Source organism: Thalassophryne amazonica, chromosome 18 (genome assembly GCF_902500255.1).
Source record: "Thalassophryne amazonica chromosome 18, fThaAma1.1, whole genome shotgun sequence".
Classification (NCBI taxonomy): domain Eukaryota; kingdom Metazoa; phylum Chordata; class Actinopteri; order Batrachoidiformes; family Batrachoididae; genus Thalassophryne; species Thalassophryne amazonica.
Genome location: NC_047120.1, coordinates 54,857,074 through 54,876,510, shown reverse-complemented (window position 1 = coordinate 54,876,510; position 19,437 = coordinate 54,857,074). Strand labels below are relative to the sequence as shown.

Sequence of the window (19,437 nt, the reverse complement as noted above, 5' to 3'; positions counted from 1 at the left end):
AAAGTGGTTGCTAACATTAGAGGTTAACACTATTGAAGGTGTAACTTTAACTCAGAAACAGTGAGAATTAGAGAGACCCAGGAATAAACACAAAAAGGCACATTCATGTGATGTTCAATAACATTTTAATAATATGCAAGTTGAATTAAGTGCACTGGTAACTAATACTCTGAAAGACTTTTGTTTGTTTATTTTTTAGTAAGTTCTCACCACCAAACGGTTTTCTAATACTGCTGTGTGCCAAACCAAGTGTGATCATGTCAGAATTTCCCAGATTAAAATTTAAAATTCCAGTTTATGACTTCCAAGAGCTCTAGCTTGTTCTGAAATAGCAGAACAAGCATTACTGCTGTTAGCATTCAATGATATTTTAGTGAAATTATTTACCCCTACACTGACTGGCTACTTTATTGGTTAATTCATGATATATTTTGGCATGCAGTCTACACAAATAACATGTTTTATTGCATTAATTTTGCTTTTTTTTTATTAAAATGCCATGCAGGAAAATATGTTTGCTTCATTGTTAGCTATGTACATGCGGACTGCAGCGCTGCTGCTAACAGCTTTTTGTTAATTCTGGTTCCATGGCTCACAGTTTCCCAGGTGGTGATCCAACTTCAAATGCTGTTCCAAAGTAATTTTTCAAGTAGGAGGATGACATGATTGCGCTCCAAGTTGTCTGGAACATACAGCCTTTGCATTATTAAGCTAAGGTTAACATTAGCAGTTAGCAGTTACCTCAGTTCAGCAGAATCTGTTTGTAACCGTCAAAGACGGTCCCGTAAATGTCCTGCGGTTTCAAATAAAGTGAGCGGGAAAGATGGCAATGCCATTGTTAGAATGAGTTTTGATTTTGTGTAATTAAATGTAGTGCCTCATCCATATTTATTTATGTTCTGTGAATGCTCCCGACTACACGGAGTGATAACCACTGAACTCACTTGGTCGAGCATTCGGTTGAAATCCCTGCTTCATAGCAAGTCTTCCTTTCAGCTCTTTTGCCAAATTGTGCTGTTTAGGTGAGACTAAAAGGCAGTTCTCACATGCATGTGCGCCTGCTTTGGCCAGCATTTGTTACTTACTTATTTGTTTTGTTATTTCTTTTGTTTTGTGAATTGTTCTGTAATTTGTGTCTGTAGCATGGTCCAAGCAGAGGGTCACCCCTTTCAGTCTGGTCTGCTTGAGGTTTCTTCCTCAGGGGGAGTTTTCCTTACCACTCCTGCTCTAGGGGTTAGTAAGGTTAGACATTACTTGTGTGAAGCACTTCGAGGCAACTCTGTTGTGACTTGACACTATATAAATGAAAATAAATTGAAAATTGAAATTGACTTACCTATACAAGTGAAACACTTTCTGTGGAAGTGGTTGGTCTTGACACGCAGTACTTCTCCTTTGCATGGTTCCCCACATCTGAAACAGTGGATGATCCGTTTTCCCGCTGGAGGACAGGTGGGGCCACCATTCTGACTGTGCAGCACTAAAAAAGAACATCCATATTTCCATCAGTTTGCTGTTGGTATGTTCTACAAAACTTTATTATGCGAACATAACCCATTGGTATACTTCAAATTCAATCAGTTGGTCACAGTAGATGGCCTCTCCATAAAATGTGGTTCTGCTTGAGGTTTCTTCTTGTTAACAGGGAGTTTATTGCCACTTGTGCTTGTAGGTCAGTGTTGGTCGTCTATAAATATAGTAGAGTACGAAATATGATGCACATATGTGATAAGCCTTGAGATGATAATATCGCTCATGATTTGAAGCTATACAAACACACAGATTTTGCACTTCACTCTATCTATCTATCTATCTATCTATCTATCTATCTATCTATCTATCTATCTATCTATCTATCTATCTATCTATCTATCTATCTATCTATCTATCTATCTATCTATCTATCTATCTATCTATCTATCTATCTATCTATCTATCTATCTATCTATCTATCTATATATTCTATTTTCTTTGTACATTCTGCCATTGGGGTCAATTATGACCCAGCACAATTTGTCCTTTCATTGTTATGCAGATGATCTGCAAATCTATCTGCCTGTGAGGACTAATGGGAGTGATGCTTTGTCATCATTATTTAATTGTATTCGTGATGTAAAGCAGTGGCTGTCCCGAAACTTCCTTTACCTGAATGATGGTAAAACTGAGATCATGGTGTTTGAGCGCTCTGGCATACCAAATGTGGTAACACCAAATTTTGGTGCTTTGGCTAACTATGTAAAACCAGCTGTCAAGAATTTGGGAGTGATATTTGACAGCTGTTTGAGGTTCGATCAACAGATCAATTCTGTTGTCAAAGCTAGTTTTTTCCAACTTCGCCTCTTGGCTAAAATAAAGCACTTTCTTAGTAGACGTGATCTTGAGACGGCCATTCATGCTTTCATCAGCTCCAGACTTGATTATTGTAATGCACTTTATGTGGGCATTAATCAGTCGTCTCTTGTGCGTCTCCAGTTGGTGCAGAATGCTGCTGCTCGTCTTTTGACAAACACTTCTAGACGTGAGCATATTGCGCCCATCCTATACTCACTCCACTGGCTTCCAGTTCGTTTTAGAATTGATTTTAAAATTTTAATGTTTGTTTTGAAAGCTATTTATGGCCTTGCACCTCCCTACTTGTCTGAAATTTTAACTTTGCGCACCTACAGTAGGATGTTAAGGGCGTCTGGCCAGCTTTACTTAGATGTTCCAAGGTCAAGATATAAACGCTGGGGTGATCATGCTTTCGCAGTAGCTGGCCCCAGACTGTGGAATGAGCTACCTCTTGAGTTACGTACTATTCCTGACCTAGCACTTTTTAAATCTAAGTTAAAGACTTATTTATTTAAACTGGCTTTTAACACTTAGTGGGGAGGTGACATGTTCTGTTATTTTTATGTTTTTTTTTATGTGTTGTTTTAAAATTTAATTTTATATGTGTTTTATTTTGTAAATTTGTGTTTTTAATGTTAAGCACTTTGGACACCAGTCGGTGCTGTAAAGCGCTTTATAAATAAATGTTGATTGATTGATAAAAGTGTGGTGTTGATCCTACCACCAGAAATGCTGTTGTATTTACAAAAACACTTCAAATGCATGGGATAGCACTCCACAGAGTACACTTACAGTTATCTTTGCCAACAAAAATGTGTGCGTGATGTTATGAGTCCAACACTGTGTACGCACACAGATGCTAAAACACCCAAAGCAGTTTATGGATTCATATTTTGTGGAAATATTTGTCTCTATGAATGTTGAGCTCATTTTTTTTTTTTTTTACTTTTTAACATTCTTGGACTGTCCATTTATCTTATTAATTTCACTTTATGATATCACAAAGGTGGGGATCAAAGTAAAAATCCTGAAGTAATAATGGAAAAGGACACTTGTTTTAAATAATTCTACTGTGAAAGTAAAAGTTGGCCCGTCTCTCTCTCTCTCTCTCTCTCTCTCTCTCTCTCTCTCTCTCTCTCTCTCTATATATATATATATAAATAAAATTATGACTCTTGTGCAGAAATCTTTCTTCTGCAAAAGCAACTCAAAAACTAGAATATTAAGCTTGAGCACTGGCAGCTGCACCAAATGTTGGTTTCTACTATGGCATGTATACATTTGAAGTAACAAATGTTCATTCCTTCTCTAACGCAAGAATGTTTATATGGTGAGTGGGAGCCATGGCTGTCTGCACAATCTAATCAGTGTCCACTTGAAAGGCCTTGAATGTGATTAGTTGGGAAGAGAGAAAGGAAAGAATGTGGCACTTTGAGAGAGCTGACTGCATGAAAACAGAAAAACCAACACACGAGCTGAACATTTAGTCATGTGTGCAAACGTCTCCAGCCTATGACCCTCACACCTTACGTGTCCAAGCCTGTGCTATCTAAGGTTATGATCTGCTGCATTTATACCACCTAAATGATAAGACTTTCCCCACACTTAAATGTACAAAATACGAGAGCTTCAGGAATGGTATGTGACATTGGCATGTGACTCTGGTCTGCCCCACAAAATAAGGGATTTGTTGCTGCAGCAACAAGTATGTTGTGACAAATTAGATTAGGAGGTGCATTCCAACAGTTAATAGGAAGTCAGTTCAACCAAACACACATATTTAGAGACAGTCAAGCCAGTGTAGTGTGTTTAGGCAATGCACCAATTTCTGCACTGCGGCCTACTTGATCATTCATGAAACTAGAATCTAACTTGTGACTAGCAGGTTGAAACTTGTCACTACATGACACAAAATTACAACTTGATTTGCATTAACGTGATAAGTTATAATGAAATAGAGCAATAGGTTTGAGTATTCTGATGTGGCACCAATTGTTCCATGTGGTGGGAGTAAGGAAATGTTAACGGAATTCCCAATGACATTGCTGGGAAACCCCAACAACAACACAATGTTGCTGTAGGATAAGGCTTCAAATGATTCATTTTTCACATTATTATTAGCTGTTACCACCATAGTGTTTGCACCATTCCTAAACACAATAATGTCCTCAAGCAATTCTTTCATACATTTTAGGGTGATTCTTAGACTACGGGCACTTATTATGTCCTTTGATCATATTGTATGAGAAACAGAAAAAAGGGGAAATTTCACACTTTTACAGTTATCTTTACAATGAAAGTGTGTTAAGAAATTTGTTCTAGTAGTCTATGATGACTTTTTCACCTTTTTTCAGCATCATTATATGCAAATATTGCCATTTTGTGCTTGTCCCACACCCAGACTTTTGATCTTCAATGATAAAAATGAATGGTAAAGAAACATTTTTTTCTAATGTTTTAAAATATCTCTGAATAAAATATCAGTAAAATAATCAAAACATAATTGGGGTATTCAATGTCATACAACTGTTGTGATTTTTTTTTAAACAAAATGTAGTTGTCCCACACTATTGCCGTAATTTCCACCACAACACTGTAATGTCCCTTTAAACAGTTTGTATGAAAGATTGTTTGGGTAGTTTCTATGGAGATAAACAGTGACATCAGAGCACATGTATATAGTGCCAAATCACAACAAACAGTTGCCCCAAGGCGCTTCATATTATAAGGCAATGGTGTGGTGGAAATTACATTTATAAGGCCAATAGTGCCCGTAGTTAAAGAATCACCCTTTAATAAATGAAACAGTAATAAATGAAAGTGTTCTCAGTCTGTGTGTTGAAACAGTGCACAAGGACAAGGATTCACCGTTGTCCACTATGTTATGGTGTTTTGAGGATTTTGAAACATTGAAGCTTTTTTTGTCTTGAAGCAAATGTTTTGTTTGTTTGTTTTGTTTTTTGGGAACTCCAAGTGTAGTTTCTGGAGTATATGGGGTTGGGTACCTCTCAAATCCACCCTGCTAGCTACGGATTAGCTAGCAGGGTGGACTAGCTATACAGGGGGGCCAAAAAGTATTTAGTCAGTTCTTGATTGTGCAAGTTCTCCTACTTAGAATGATGAGAGAGGTCTGTAATTTTCATCATCGGTACACTTCAACTGTGAGAGACAAAATGAGGGAGAAAAAAAAATCACATTGTAGGATTTTTAAAGAACTTATTTGTAAATTATGGTGGAAAATAAGTATTTGGTCAATAACAAAAGTTGAACTCAATACTTTGTAACATAATCTTTGTTGGCAATGACAGAGGTCAAACGTTTCCTGTAATTCTTCACCAGGTTTGCACACACTGTAGCTGGTATTTTGGCCCATTCCTCCATGCAGATCTCCTCTAGAGCAGTGATGTTTTGGGGCTGTCACTGGGCAACATGGATTTTCAACTCCCTCAACAAATTTTCTATGGGCTTGAGGTCTGGAGACTGGCTTGGCCAGTCCAGGACCTTAAAATGCTTTTTACGGAGACCACTCCTTCGTTGCCTGAGTGGTGTGTTTGGGATCATTGTCATGCTGAAAGACCCAGCCATGTTGCATCTTCAATGCTGTCACTGATAGAAGGGGGTTTTGGCTTAAAATCTCATGATACATGGCCACGTTCATTCTTCCCTTAACACGGATCAGTCGTCCTGTCCTCTTTACAGAAAAACAGCCCCAAAGCATGATGTTTCCACCCCCATGCTTCACAGTAGATATGGTGTTCTTGGAATGCAACTCAGCATTCTTCTTCCTCCACACATGACGAGTTGAGTTTTTAACCAAAATGTATTTTGGTTTCATTTGACCACATGATATTCTCTCAATCCTCTTCTGGATCATCCATATGCTCTCTGGCAAACTTCAGACGAGCTTGGACATGTACTGGCTTAAGCAGGGGGACACACCTGACACTGCAGGATTTGAGTCCCTCTCTGCGTAGTGTGTAGCCTTTGTTACTTTGGTCCCAGCTTTTTTCTTTTTCTGTACTAAAATGTTTTTGCTTAAATTGTTTCAAAAGAGTGAATCATTTTCCAAAGCAACTGACAGTAAAGCCAGGATGCTCCTACTGGCACTGGAAGGTAGTGGCAGCATAGTGTTAGCATGTGGCACATGGTGCAGCCTGTGGCACTGCAGTGGCACTTCAGTGTCATCCTGTGGCACCTCGGTGGCAACCAATTGTACTGCAGTAGTACCTCAGTGGCAGTTGGTAGTACTGCAGTGGCACCTATATGGTAGCCACTGCAGTAGCACCCCAGTGGCAGCCAGTGGCTCCTCAGTGGCAGTTGGTTGCACTGCAGTGGCACCTCAGTGACAGTCTGTGACACTGCCTTGGTAGCCTGTGGCACCTCAATGGCAACTTATTGTACTCCAGTGGCACCTCAGTGGCAGGCTGTGTCACTACGATGGCACCTCAGCAGCACGATATTGTAAGTTGGAAGGCTTCCTGCCAAGAATATTGGTGTTGTAATTTTGTTCTGTTTTTTATTTAAAAATGAGTAAAGTCATAACTTCCTTGATTAAAGTAATAACATAAAATAAATGAAAAACATAGAACACGGTAGCATAGACCGCCACTGAGGTGCCACCACCTACCTGTGTCAGAGTGCCAGAAGGCTCCTGGCAACTCCTGCAATTACAGTGGGGAAAATAAGTATTTGATCCCCTGTCAGTTTTGCAGGTTTTCCCACCTACAAAGAATGGAGAGGTCTGTAATTTTTATCGAAGGTACAGTTCAACTGTGAGACAGAATCTAAAAATAAAAAAAAATCCAGAAAATCACACTGTATGATTTTTAAATAATTAATTTGTATTTTATTGCATGAAATAAGTATTTGAACACCTACCAACCAGCAAGAATTCTGGCTCACACAGACCTGTTAATTTTTCTTTAAGAAGCCCTCTTATTCTGCACTCTTTACCTGTATTAATTGCACCTGTTTGAACTTGTTACCTGTACAAAAGACACCTGTTCATACACTCAATCACACTCCAACCTGTCCACCATAGCCAAGACCAAAGAGCTGTCTAAGGACACCAGGGACAAAACTGTAGACCTGCAAAAGGCTGGGATGGACTACAGGACAACAGACAAGCAGCTTGGTAGAAGACAACAACTGTTAAGATTATTTATTAGAAAGTGGAAGAAACACAAGATGACTGTCAGTCTCCCTCGGTCTGGGATTCCATGCAAGATCTCACTTTGTGGGGTAAGGAAGATTCTGAGAAAGCTCAGAACTACACAGGAGGACCTGGTCAATGACCTGAAGAGAGCTGGGACCACAGTCACAAAGATTACATTAGCAACACATGATGCTGTCATGGTTTAAAATCCTGCAGGGCAGCAAGGTCCCCCTGCTCAAGCCAGCACATGTCCAGGCCCGTTTGAAGTTCACCAGTGACCATCTGGATAATCCAGAGGAGGCATAGGAGAAGGTCATGTGGTCAGATGAGACCAGAATAGAGCTTTTTGGAATCATCTCCACTTACCATGTTTAGAGGATGAGAACAAACCCCAAGAAAACCATCCCAACTGTGAAGCATGTGGGTGGAAACATCATACTCTGGGGGTGCTCTTCTGCAAAGGGGACAGGACGACTGCACCGTATTGAAGGGAGGATGGATGGGGTCATGTATTGTGAGATTTTGGCAAACAACCTCCTTCCCTCAGTAAGAGCATTGAAGATGGGTCATGGCTGGGTCTTCCAGCATGACAATGACCCCAAACACACAGCCAGGGCAACTAAGGAGGGGCTCCGTAAGAAGCATTTCAAGGTCCTGGAGTGGCCTGGCCAGTCTCCAGACCTGAACTCAATAGAAAATCTTTGGAGGGAGCTGAAACTCCAAACCTGAAAGATTTGGAGAAGATCTGTATGGAGGAATGGACCAAAATCCCTGCTGCAGTGTGTGAAAACCTGGTCAAGACCTACAGGAAACGTCTGACCTCTGTAATGGCAGACAAATGTTTCTGTACCAATTGTTAAGCTCTGTTTTTCTAGGGGGTCAAATACTTATTTTATGCAATAAAATGCAAATTAATTATTTAAAAATCATACAATGTGATTTTCTGGATTTTTTTTTTTTTTTTAGATTCTGTCTCACAGTTGAACTGTACCTACAATAAAAATTACAGACCTCTCCATTCTTTGTAGGTGGGAAAACCTGCAAAACTGACAGGGGATCAAATACTTATTTTCCCCACTGTAATTGCAGGAGTTGTCAGGAGCCTTCTGGCACTCTGACACAGGTAGGTGGTGGCACCTCAGTGGCGGTCTATGCTATATTTCGACTAAAATATTTCAAGATTTAAATTACAAATCCACTCCCTTTGCCTTGCCTTTGTGGCAATGCAAAAATGCACACAAGGCAACAGGCTTAAAAATGTTACAAAACCCGACGTAAACAAGTGTCAAGGAGGTTAAAGTGTTTCACATGTGATACACTGTGCCTGGAATATTTTCCTGTCACAGTATGTCTGTTTTCAATGTGAACAATAAACATGTACTCGTGATCTTCCAGTCTTTCCTGTTTGCTCCAGAACATAAAGCCGATACGGTGTCAAGCATTAGCAACACGTAGATTTAGAACCACGTAGATCGCAGAGAAACACGAGAAGCACAGTTAATCACAGAAGATGCTATCTACAGCTGTGAAAATCTGCAGCAGAATGTGACATTGGTCATACGCGTGCATGTACGTGTGCATGTGTAAGGATGACACAGTATCCTCTGAAACAAAATATTAATATAATATAATATTAATATATTATTTTGTATTTAACAATAATAATAATAATAATAATAATAATAATATAAATAAACTTGTTTTCCTTTTAATTTTTAATGCAAATATCTCGGATTTCTTCTACGCACAACAAAGGTTTGTTTCTCTTAAATTTTGTTCAAGCATTTGTTAAAATCCATGTTAGTGAGTACGTCATGATAATCCCTTCACCTGGACAGTGTGGCAGATCAAGATGCTGATTAAACAGCATGAGTATTGCATATACGTGTACCTTGGACACGTATATGCAATAATCAGTTGTTTTTTTTTATGGCTTAAAAAACAAAACAACAACAACAACAAAAAGAATTCAGAAATAAACGTAACCCTATACTTTGCCCAGCTTGACAGTAGTGGCCATTAACTTACCCTTTAGTTGATACATTTAGAGAACAATAATCCATTTGCTTAACTGCTTCCCCGGAGATGTCACACAGCCAAATATTAACCAAAATTCCAAGAGGTAGTTTAACATAAACCTCTCAGTACACAGTAGAACACAAGCAGGTAAAATATCTACCTTTTGGTGTCATGACAGCTTGTATCTGTTCATCAGCGTGGGTGAGTTTGCTGCAGCCGATCATAGTGAGGAGAGGAGCAACCAGGACTGCTGCTCCAGAGGAACGAGGAGGGGAACAAACCTCAGAGGGCAGGACTGTGTGTGGTCCGAGTGCAACAGCAAAGGTGGCATTGACCTCGTGACCTCCACAGAACAGTTTAGATGTCTGAGCTTGATTTTCACGTACAGTGCTAAAGCACACGCTGTTTCTATCTGCTGTTATTGTTGTCATGAATCTTCTGTGGTTAGTAACATCTTGCTGATCCTGTCTCAGTGCCGAGTACTGCTGATTATTATTCTTAGTGCAAGATTCCATTCCGTCACTGTCACCAGGAATGACCAGATTTACCGCCGTAGACCATCCTGCTACTTACACTGTTACACTGACATGGCATGTTTGACTGTTTACGGGTCATATTCAAGAACAGGTTAACCATGGCTGTTGTTAAGTGCAGTTGATGCTAACTGCTAGCATTGGCCAGAGTTTGCGTGATTGAGTATGCTAATGCTAACCGCGGTCCGTCAGTAGTTCAACAGCCATGTCAACTGAACAATGTCTGGTATAAAGAGCAACACACCTCACATCTGGAAATCTAATGATTCCCAGAAATCTTTTATCCGTGCAATTATTTCTGGTTGCAATTATGCTTAAATGCTCAAATCTTCAAAGAAACAGCATCTGAAATCTATGGATCCTGATTTCCCTTTATATATCACCAATTGGCCAAACCATTTATTTTCTCAAACATTATACACTCAAGATTGGTTTTTACTTTACATGGATCTGGACACACCAGTGGGTTCGAGGACAAATATGGCTAATATGTACAGGCCAGGCTGCTGATTTTGGGGGCCATTTGTTTGGGCATGTATCAGGTGAAAAATATAAGCCCATGTTTGGTTGACAGAGAAAAAAAAAGGAAAGTCAGTGACAAGTCAGTGACAGGTCTATTTCTATATATTTCAGAAGGGCTTTCCGCTACAATAGATCAGGCATTAAAATGCAGTCTTTGAGGGCCATTCTTCTTAATAGAAGGGAGGAACTATGAATGATTTGTCACAGAGCAAAAATCTCTGCAAGTGAAGTACAAATCAAACCTTATGCTGATGACACCCTAGTTTATGTAACTAACAAATATAATGAATTAAAGAAGAAGAAAAAAACACACCAAATATCCATCTATCTCCCCTTGAAGATGTTGGACCACAATTATTTTCCTTCATGCTCATGTTCTTATGGTGTGCTAGTGTGACGGAGGCCAGCAGGAGTCACTATCCATATGATAGTCAGTAAACCTCATTCCCCAATGCCAAAAGACGCTCTGGCTACAGACACCAGATCCCATGGGCTTTAGTCTTCTGGTCAGAGCACCTGCCTCCCATGCTGGAGATTGTGAGCTTATGTCTCGAAGGTGAAGCGACAGACTGGAGTGAGAATATACAATGCAGAGGTTAAACTGCCACTGTGTGAAATTCCCTTACATCCTGTAACCACTGTAGGAGGACTTCTGCTTGCAAGACCCGTGGACACATGGATGGACCAACTTTGGCTTGTGGAGGGTATAACATTGATATTGTGCAACTCCATTTTGAAATACTGCAAAAACAGAAATGTTGGTAGTTTGCCTAAGTTGGAATAGTCAATATTTGACCAGTTAACCTACAGGAAGGTGTTCCACAGTGAGATAGTTACTAGAAGTCTTGCAACCAAACCAAACACTAACTGTGATTGTATACAAATCTAGCAATTACTATATTTAATGAAACACTTTGTCCACATCATAACACACTTTTTAATAGCTTGACCAACATTTTTCTTCACTGCGATGATTGGCAGATAACACCCTATGACAAATGCTTTTTGAAAAAGTGGTAGATGTTTATTACCGGTCATCGCTGCAGGTATACTCGCCAGCTTTTCACACAGGATGTAGTCATTGGGGTTGATGAAAGGCAGTTGCTCCATGATGGACTGTTTGGGGATCAGGTAGAGAATTTCTGCAATTTCTCCATCTTCAGTTATAGACATGAGCCTGACAGAGTTCTTCCTCTTGGCCTGGTCCAGAACCACCATGTCACCACTGTGACTGGATCCACAGATCCTTCCGAAGGTGCTGAGATTAAGTAGGTTCGACATGCCAACACTGTCGAGACTGCAGAAGGACTCCTAGTGAGAAACCACATCAGGTCTGAACTTTCTCTTTAAGACATTGCAACTGGTTCATCTTGTGGAAATGATCAGCTCCTACACACCGTAAGAAGATTAAGAAAGGTATATTTTTAGGGTTTCTCTTCGTGGTAAACACATCGTCTTAGCTTTAGGAAGTCTGATAACCTTCTACACTCTAGTCCCGTAAAAGCAACATGACAAGTATATAAACCAGCAGGACACGCTCTTCTGTTCTAGCAATCTGAGATTTTGGAACTTTTAAAGAAGATTATGAGTCAAACTCCCTGTCTGTCATCCAGAGGTTCTACCTAAGCTGGACATGTTTTGATCTTTAGTGTGATTATGAATGAGCACAAAATAATCCCCAAAAGAGACTGACCTCTGACATAAGATCATGCACAATTATTCCTTCCTTTCTAAAAAAAAATAAAGGGTTGTTCCAAGTATCTACAAATTAATAAGATTTGAGAATTATCGTGTACATGAACAGAAACTAAACCAATGCAATAGATTTGGCAGGGGTTCAAAATACTACTACTACTACTAATAATAATAATTGCCTTTTCAATGTAAATTAGAAAGAAGGGTAACTGTAATTGCTTTATATTAAACTGCAAACTGAGATTAGGCAGTCATGTTCTACTGACATTTTCAGAATTAGCCCCCCCCACCCCAAAAAAGCTATTGGTTTATTTCTGTTTTTATGTATGCTTGTTTTTTTTTTATTTTGTATGCATTTAATTATGTGTAATAATATAATTATTCATAATTTGTGATTATTAAATTTAAATAATATGCATCATTTCTCATTTATTAAGTTAATTCTTTTTAATTATTGGTGTATGCTGTTTTTATTGTATTTTATTGTGTGAAGCACTTTGTTTATTTGCATATTAAAGTGTTATATAAGTACAATTATTATTAATATTAATAAAGTCATATCAACCATCTCACAGGAATTAAATCAAATTTTCAGTGGCAGCAACAAATTAAAGGTTAAGTTTTGAATTACAATGTCTAGATCAATCTGATTCTCCAAACTCTGTTTCATCAAAACTTTCTGAAAGTACAGTAATTTTTAGAAAATACTGTATTTTATTTCATTGTTTCAATAATATTAATATATAAGTCATGCAAAGCATTTTTGTTTATTTATTTAGACCATGTGGTAGGGATTTGTCTTCATGATGATAACAAAGAGCCAATTAAAAAAAAAAAAAATTCCTAGAAATAAACAAGCCTGCTTTAATCAAATTTGGTTTGATGTCATAAAAAATAAAAACATAAAATCACAGAGAGGGTGAGGAATTTTTTTAATAGGCACTTATTCTGTCATGGATCTCATTTTAGGTTCAGTTCTATTTTTGTTATTTTGTTGTTCTGTTTATTACGTGTCATTTAGAATTTTTCTTCTGCAAAGTTTATTTCTGGTGCTTTAATTCTGATGTTTGCTCTGTTTTCAAGCCGTGTAAATTTACTTATAGATTTTGGGCTTCTGTATTTGTGTGCATCAGCACGCCATGCATATCATTGTTCTGACATGTTTATAAGCACAGTTGGAATGCTCACTAATTGCCAGATTGTCTAGGTTCCATCCAGGTTTCTTGTGTTCATTTTCCCAGTGTTTTTGACCTTCTGACCTTAAAGATTTTTCCATGGGATTTTGTCAGTGGGTGTATTGTTCACTAATTGTTTTTGGATCATCCTTTTTATTCTTCCCTGACAGACTGTTGCCTGTTTGCACTGATGACTTGTGTACTGAAGCTGTGCCTGGAAAACCACTACGGTTTTGGTACTGATGCAGACTGCTGCTAAATACCTCTCCTGGGACAATAAAACCTATTTTACCCTCATTTTTGTGGTTCCTTGAATCAGTGTCTTCTATCTAACCATTTACTGTGCATATTCTCTCAAAATATCACATGGTTGTTTCCTGATGTTCTCTGTATAATGAAATTTTCATCTCAAAAACTGAGAGCCACTTGGATATAAATAGATTTCGGCACACTTACAAAAATCTTAAAATAGAAACATCTAGTCTGTGATTGTACAAAACGTTCTGCAGCAGACATGCTCCAGAAACAACATAGAGATAAAGCACATTCATAGACATTATTATATTATTATTAACATTAGCAATACAACTACAAGCTTTTAAAATTGGTTACACCCTTGAAAACAAAGTTTAAAGACAACCGCTCTCTTGATCGTCTTTCTCAAGCATTTGTCGAACTCTTCTGTGCCGTACATTTTCAACACCGGACGTTATAGTAGACTGATATAAAAAAATTATGTCTAAAGTCAGTATCATGTTTCAGCCAAACTGGGCACTATCAAAGAATATTAATGCTGTACTAGGCACAGGCATTTTTTTCTTAAAGCAAATTACAAAAAAAAAACTCAAAACTATTCACAATATTTTGCTTGGCTTTGGAAAAACCTAGGCACACAGTATAACCTGGAAAATGCAATGAGTGAATGACTAGATAAATAAACAAGTCCATCCATAGACGTAAATGGCAATTCTAAGACCTTTGTAGAACGAAAGTCCAGGGCCCGTATGCACGAAGCAGCCTAAGGCTAAAAATAGCTTCTAGAGACATTATTCTAAGAAAAATCTTATAATGTCTCAAATTCTGAGACATTTCTTAGAATTTTCCCTTGGTAAGATGGAAGTTGTCCGCAAAGCACCTTAGGCTTTAAGAGAGCTCCTAAGGTGCCAAACTGGTAAGAGTAGTGAGGAGGACATTTAAGATGCTGAAGAGTATCTTAAGCAGACAAGCTGGTGGAAAAGACTGAGAGGAAGCAGAGATATTCTCTGTATGTAGGATGACAGTGAGTCAGTAACACACTACCAGCTTCATCTACGTAATTATTTTATTGTAATTTACTGTCTTAATGTATTTATAAATAGTTTAGGTTCTTGTTATCATATACACACAATATTATTATTATCAGTATTATTGATATTTTATTATTACTTCTATTTTGTCATTTGATTTTTAAATGGACAACAATGGAAATAAGTGTTTTCAATTTCTTGTGTCATGCATGCAATTTTAATGTATTTACAATTATATTATCTACTTACATTGAACTTACTTATAAACTCACACACTTTTAATATGTAGATAATTGGCATGTGAATGAGATATGTTCAAACAGCTTCATGCTGTTTAACAATTTTGTTGTGAACTGTGTGAAACGAAAGACAGGAGAGCGCTTTTGTCTTTTTGGCACTTTGCCGCTAGGAGACCCTCTTATTTTTTCAGATAAAACAACGCAGAGAAGACATCAAACACCATACACTTTTCACTTATGGTGACACTAAACTCCCTAAACCAACTGAACTACAAAAACACAATAAATCAACATTTTTAAACTTACATGAACCACAATAGCAACATTTAAAACCCCAAAACTCAAAACTCCCATAATGCATTGCAGCACAAGAATTTACAGGGTTAGCAACTGGCCCGGCGATTGCTCCAGTTTAATTATGCTGAGTATCATTATCATGACATTAAATTATTTTCATGATTGCACATTTCTTAATGCAGTTATATGATTGGTTGATTTTACTGTTCGTTCATATGTAGGAGTGCATTTATTTTTTTTATTTCCCCTTCCCGTGACAACCAATCACAACTCTTACAGGACCACGTCATACCCCTGCCTCCTCACTAAGATACGAGTTTCAGCCTTCTTTTTGCTCAGACACCTCACTCTTATGTTAAGATCCTTGCCAAGAATTTTTAGGCTAAGTTATGAGCTCTTTGAAAGGACTTTAAGATGCTTCATGCATATGGGCACAAATCTTTAGGGTCCTGGTGCTTCCAGTCTTACTGTATGGTTGTGAAGTTTGGAGAGTAACCAGTAACCCAAGGTGATGACTGAATGTCTTTGGTACTTGGTATCTTCAGAGGTTCCTTTGTACCACTGGAATGACTTTGTGTCAAAGGAATGGTTACTTAGGGAAATGGAGAAGAGGCCTACTACTACTACAATTCCATCAAGTGTGTATGAATCAGCTATATATATATATATATATATATATATATATATATATAGTAAGTCCCTTCGGCTGCTCCCTTGTTTGCACTCGGGGTCGCCACAGCAAATCTAAGGTGGATCTGCATGTTGATTTGGCACAGGTTTTACGCCGGATGCCCTTCCTGACGCAACTCCACATTACATGGAGAAATGTGGCAGGGGTGGGATTTGAACCCAGAACCTTCCGAACTGAAACCAAGCGCATTAACCACTTGGCCACCACCCCTGCATATATATATATATATATATATATATATATATATATACATACACATATACATACACACACACACATTCTTGCTTTCTGCTTCCAATTATAGAATAATTACAACTTTTGTGGAGAATTTAATTGAATGTTTATTTAACAAGGTTAGCCCCATTGAGCTCGAGATCTTTTTTTTGCAAGGGAGACCTGGACAATTAGAAAGCTTCCAATTCACGCAAACCCACGCAAACACAGGGAGAACACGCAAACTCCACACAGAAAGGCCACAGATAGGAATCGACCCCATGAACTTCTTGCTGTGAGGCAACAGTGCTAACCACTAAGCCACCGTGCTGCCAAGAATGCAAAACTACAGCAAAGATAAGCAGATTCTCTCCAGACTTTTTCAGTTTGTACTTTACCTGACTTTGCAACAACCATCACTGTCTTCAGCTTTGTGTTATGGATTCTGCTTCACCAAATATTAATAAAAACACAGCAAATAGTTGAAGATTTTGTCTAAACACAGTAGAACACAAGCAAGTAAAAACATCTACCTTTCTGTGTCATGACAGCTGGTTTTTGTTCACTGTAAGTGGTCATAGTGAAGATCAAACAGGACGGCTGCTCTGGGACCAAAATAAGAGGTGGTGCTGACCTCATGAGACATTTAGACGCTTAGATGTTAGATGTAGATTGAAAAGCCAAGCACATCCATACTAAATGAACACAGGGTACCAGGCAGGCTTGGCAAAACGTTGGAAAAAAGAAAGTATTCGTACATCAGTAACAATCTTTAGGGCCCCTTAACACATAGTGCGAATTTGGTTGAACTGCGGTGAAACAGCATGAAACAGTTTGAATTAGCGCACTACGAAACACTGCACTGACGAGCAGGCGTGCACAATCCCGGTGCGATGGTTCTTGCGTGCGATGGTGCATGCGATGGCGTCTTTCGAGCAGGAACACAGCTGCTTGCACTGTGGGACGAGCTGCACCACATCGCACGGCTGATGTGGAGGAAAATAAAATAATAGCTGTATAATTAGTGAATGTCACTGGATTGATATAAATAATACATAAAAGGGGACGCAATACAGAACCCCGCAGTTAAGCAACCCTGATTAAAAAAAAAAAAGTCACTCCCAGGATTTGAACCCACACTCTGATTACCAGACTGAAACTTTACCACTGCACCACAATCACTATCTTATAATGAGCGTGAAATGGTTAAAATCAACAAGCATATAAACATATTTTCTAAAAAAAAAAAAAAAAAAAAAAAAAAGCACTGCGATAACTGACAAAATGGCGTTTGGTAAGGAGTATTTCTGCTGATATGTGACTGAAAGTGGCGTATTTATCGTACTGTTGCCCTGCCATATATGGTCCTGCGGCGCGCCGCTCACTGTCCTGTCAGACAGACATGACGTTCTGATCGCCTGCTGCATATCCACATGAACTGGCAGTCCAGTCCAGCTGGAACAGCCTGACAATGTGCGCGCTCTCCAGCCCGTCGCAGATGCGAAGTTTTTATGTATTTCGATGTGGGGACAGCAAGCATACACATGCATGTGTCCGTCAAACCACAGTGTGTGTTCTGCAGCTCTGATGTGTTGTGAAAGTGTAGGAACACGGACCCACAACAGGGGGCGCAATGAACGGACAATGGAGGAAGGTGAATAACAAGGTTTACTATTGTGAAACGAGCACAATGAATACAACAATCACAATTTGGGGTCGAATCCGCTGGTGTCGTGTGGGCAGGCTCGAAGGTAGGAGACGTCCGTCTCAGTCGAACCGGAACCACCCAGATCTCCTCTGCCACCGAACCCTGGAAATACTGGAACCGCCAAGTCCCGAATTCCCAGGTGGCCACTGCCTCCGCTCGTCGGATCCGGTACTGCTGGCGGGAGAGAGCAACAACACACAGGTGTGGATGCGACAGCACCCAGTAACGGAGGGGAGAAGCCGCCTCCACCTCTTGTCAATGTATAGCAGGAAGGTGAGTACTATCCAAGCAATGTAGCTACCAGTAGTCAACAGTCCTGAAAAGGTTCAACAAGTTTTAGCTGGTTGTTCAGAATATGAATGCAGAGAATGTTACCTCAGTCTTAGGCGATATCTCGGCACTGAGGTGGAGACGCCGTCCTCCTGATATACCTCTGTGCTGAGTGGAACAGCTGTGTCCAGTGATAGGTGACAGCTGTCACCCCGGCTGCTCCCATAAGGCGGCAGCGCCCTCTGGTGCCTGGAGCCCGCACTCCAGGCAGGGCGCCCTCTGGTGGTGGTGGGCCAGCAGTACCTCCTCTTCAGCGGCCCACACAACATGATGTCCAGGACCAGAGTTGTCAACAGCTGCCACGCCCCCGTCTGTTCAGCGCACAGACCAAGGTGTCACTGTGATCAGATCAGAGAAGCGCCTCGCCTGTTTGAGGGGCATGCGAACCACACGCATGCATGTGTTGGGGGAGCGGAGCGCTCAACACACACACACACACACGTACGTTGTGGGGGGAGCCGACACTCTGGCACGTCACGTGCACTTGGCAACTCCACAGTCATGGGGGCACTTAGACAAATTTCACATCCAGCTCGACAGTGATCGTCTGCTGTTTTTGTGATGATAGTACGAATGACCACATATTTTCTAAGTGCCAAACGAGCAGTGTTAGATGTTTGTGTGTGTCAGCTGGAATTTGGGCAACATCTGCCGCGAGAGGGTTTGATGAGCTTGCACAGTGCACACTGTCTTTCAGCTGCTAGTGTGCGCAAATAATTCTAGCAACAGCTGTTCGAGGCAACTACAAATTTACATGTTTTGCATATGATTCCTGCTTCGTCGACCAAATCTGCACTATGTGTAAAGGGCCCTTAAGTACATAACCTCAAAGAAAATGGAACAAAGTGTGATTCATTTACATGAACACTGACATTAATTAATCTATATGAGTGAAATTTACAGAAATTATTGTATTCAATCAAGCACTGTCAACATGCTTTGTAAAAGCTTGAACATTTTTCTTACAGCAATTACTTCAAAGATAATAATAGCAATTTCATTTAAAAAATGGCAGAGTGATTGGTTCTGCAGAACCTTAGGTTCAACATGACGGTGCTATCAAGAATTGCAAAAGATCTTAAGAGAAACACCTGAGCACAACTACCCTATGATGTGCAGTGTATCTGGAAATTATTCACAGCACTTCACTTTCCCACATTTTATGTTATGGCATTATTCCATAATTTCTTTCCCTAAAATTACACACACACACCATGACAATGTGCAAAAAAAGCTTTTTTTT

At 39.5% G+C, this 19,437-nt stretch overlaps 1 protein-coding gene across 5 annotated transcripts in view; it reads right to left on the bottom strand.

Moving 5' to 3' along the window:
- Positions 1–16,750, bottom strand: part of LOC117531148 (actin-binding LIM protein 1-like) — a 45,582-nt gene extending 28,832 nt beyond the window's left edge. For 4 of the 5 annotated variants that reach the window (XM_034194189.1, XM_034194188.1, XM_034194185.1 and 1 more), the window contains exons 1-2: positions 16,690–16,750; positions 1,337–1,480 (exon numbers count right to left, since the gene is read on the bottom strand). In XM_034194189.1, coding sequence (XP_034050080.1) covers positions 1,337–1,480; positions 16,690–16,735 — 190 coding nt within the window. In that variant the 5' untranslated portion in view covers positions 16,736–16,750. Of the gene's footprint in view, positions 1–1,336; positions 1,481–9,665; positions 9,801–16,689 lie in introns of those variants that run through there. The other variant, XM_034194187.1, reaches the window with a different exon arrangement.
- Positions 16,751–19,437: the final 2,687 nt, after the last annotated feature.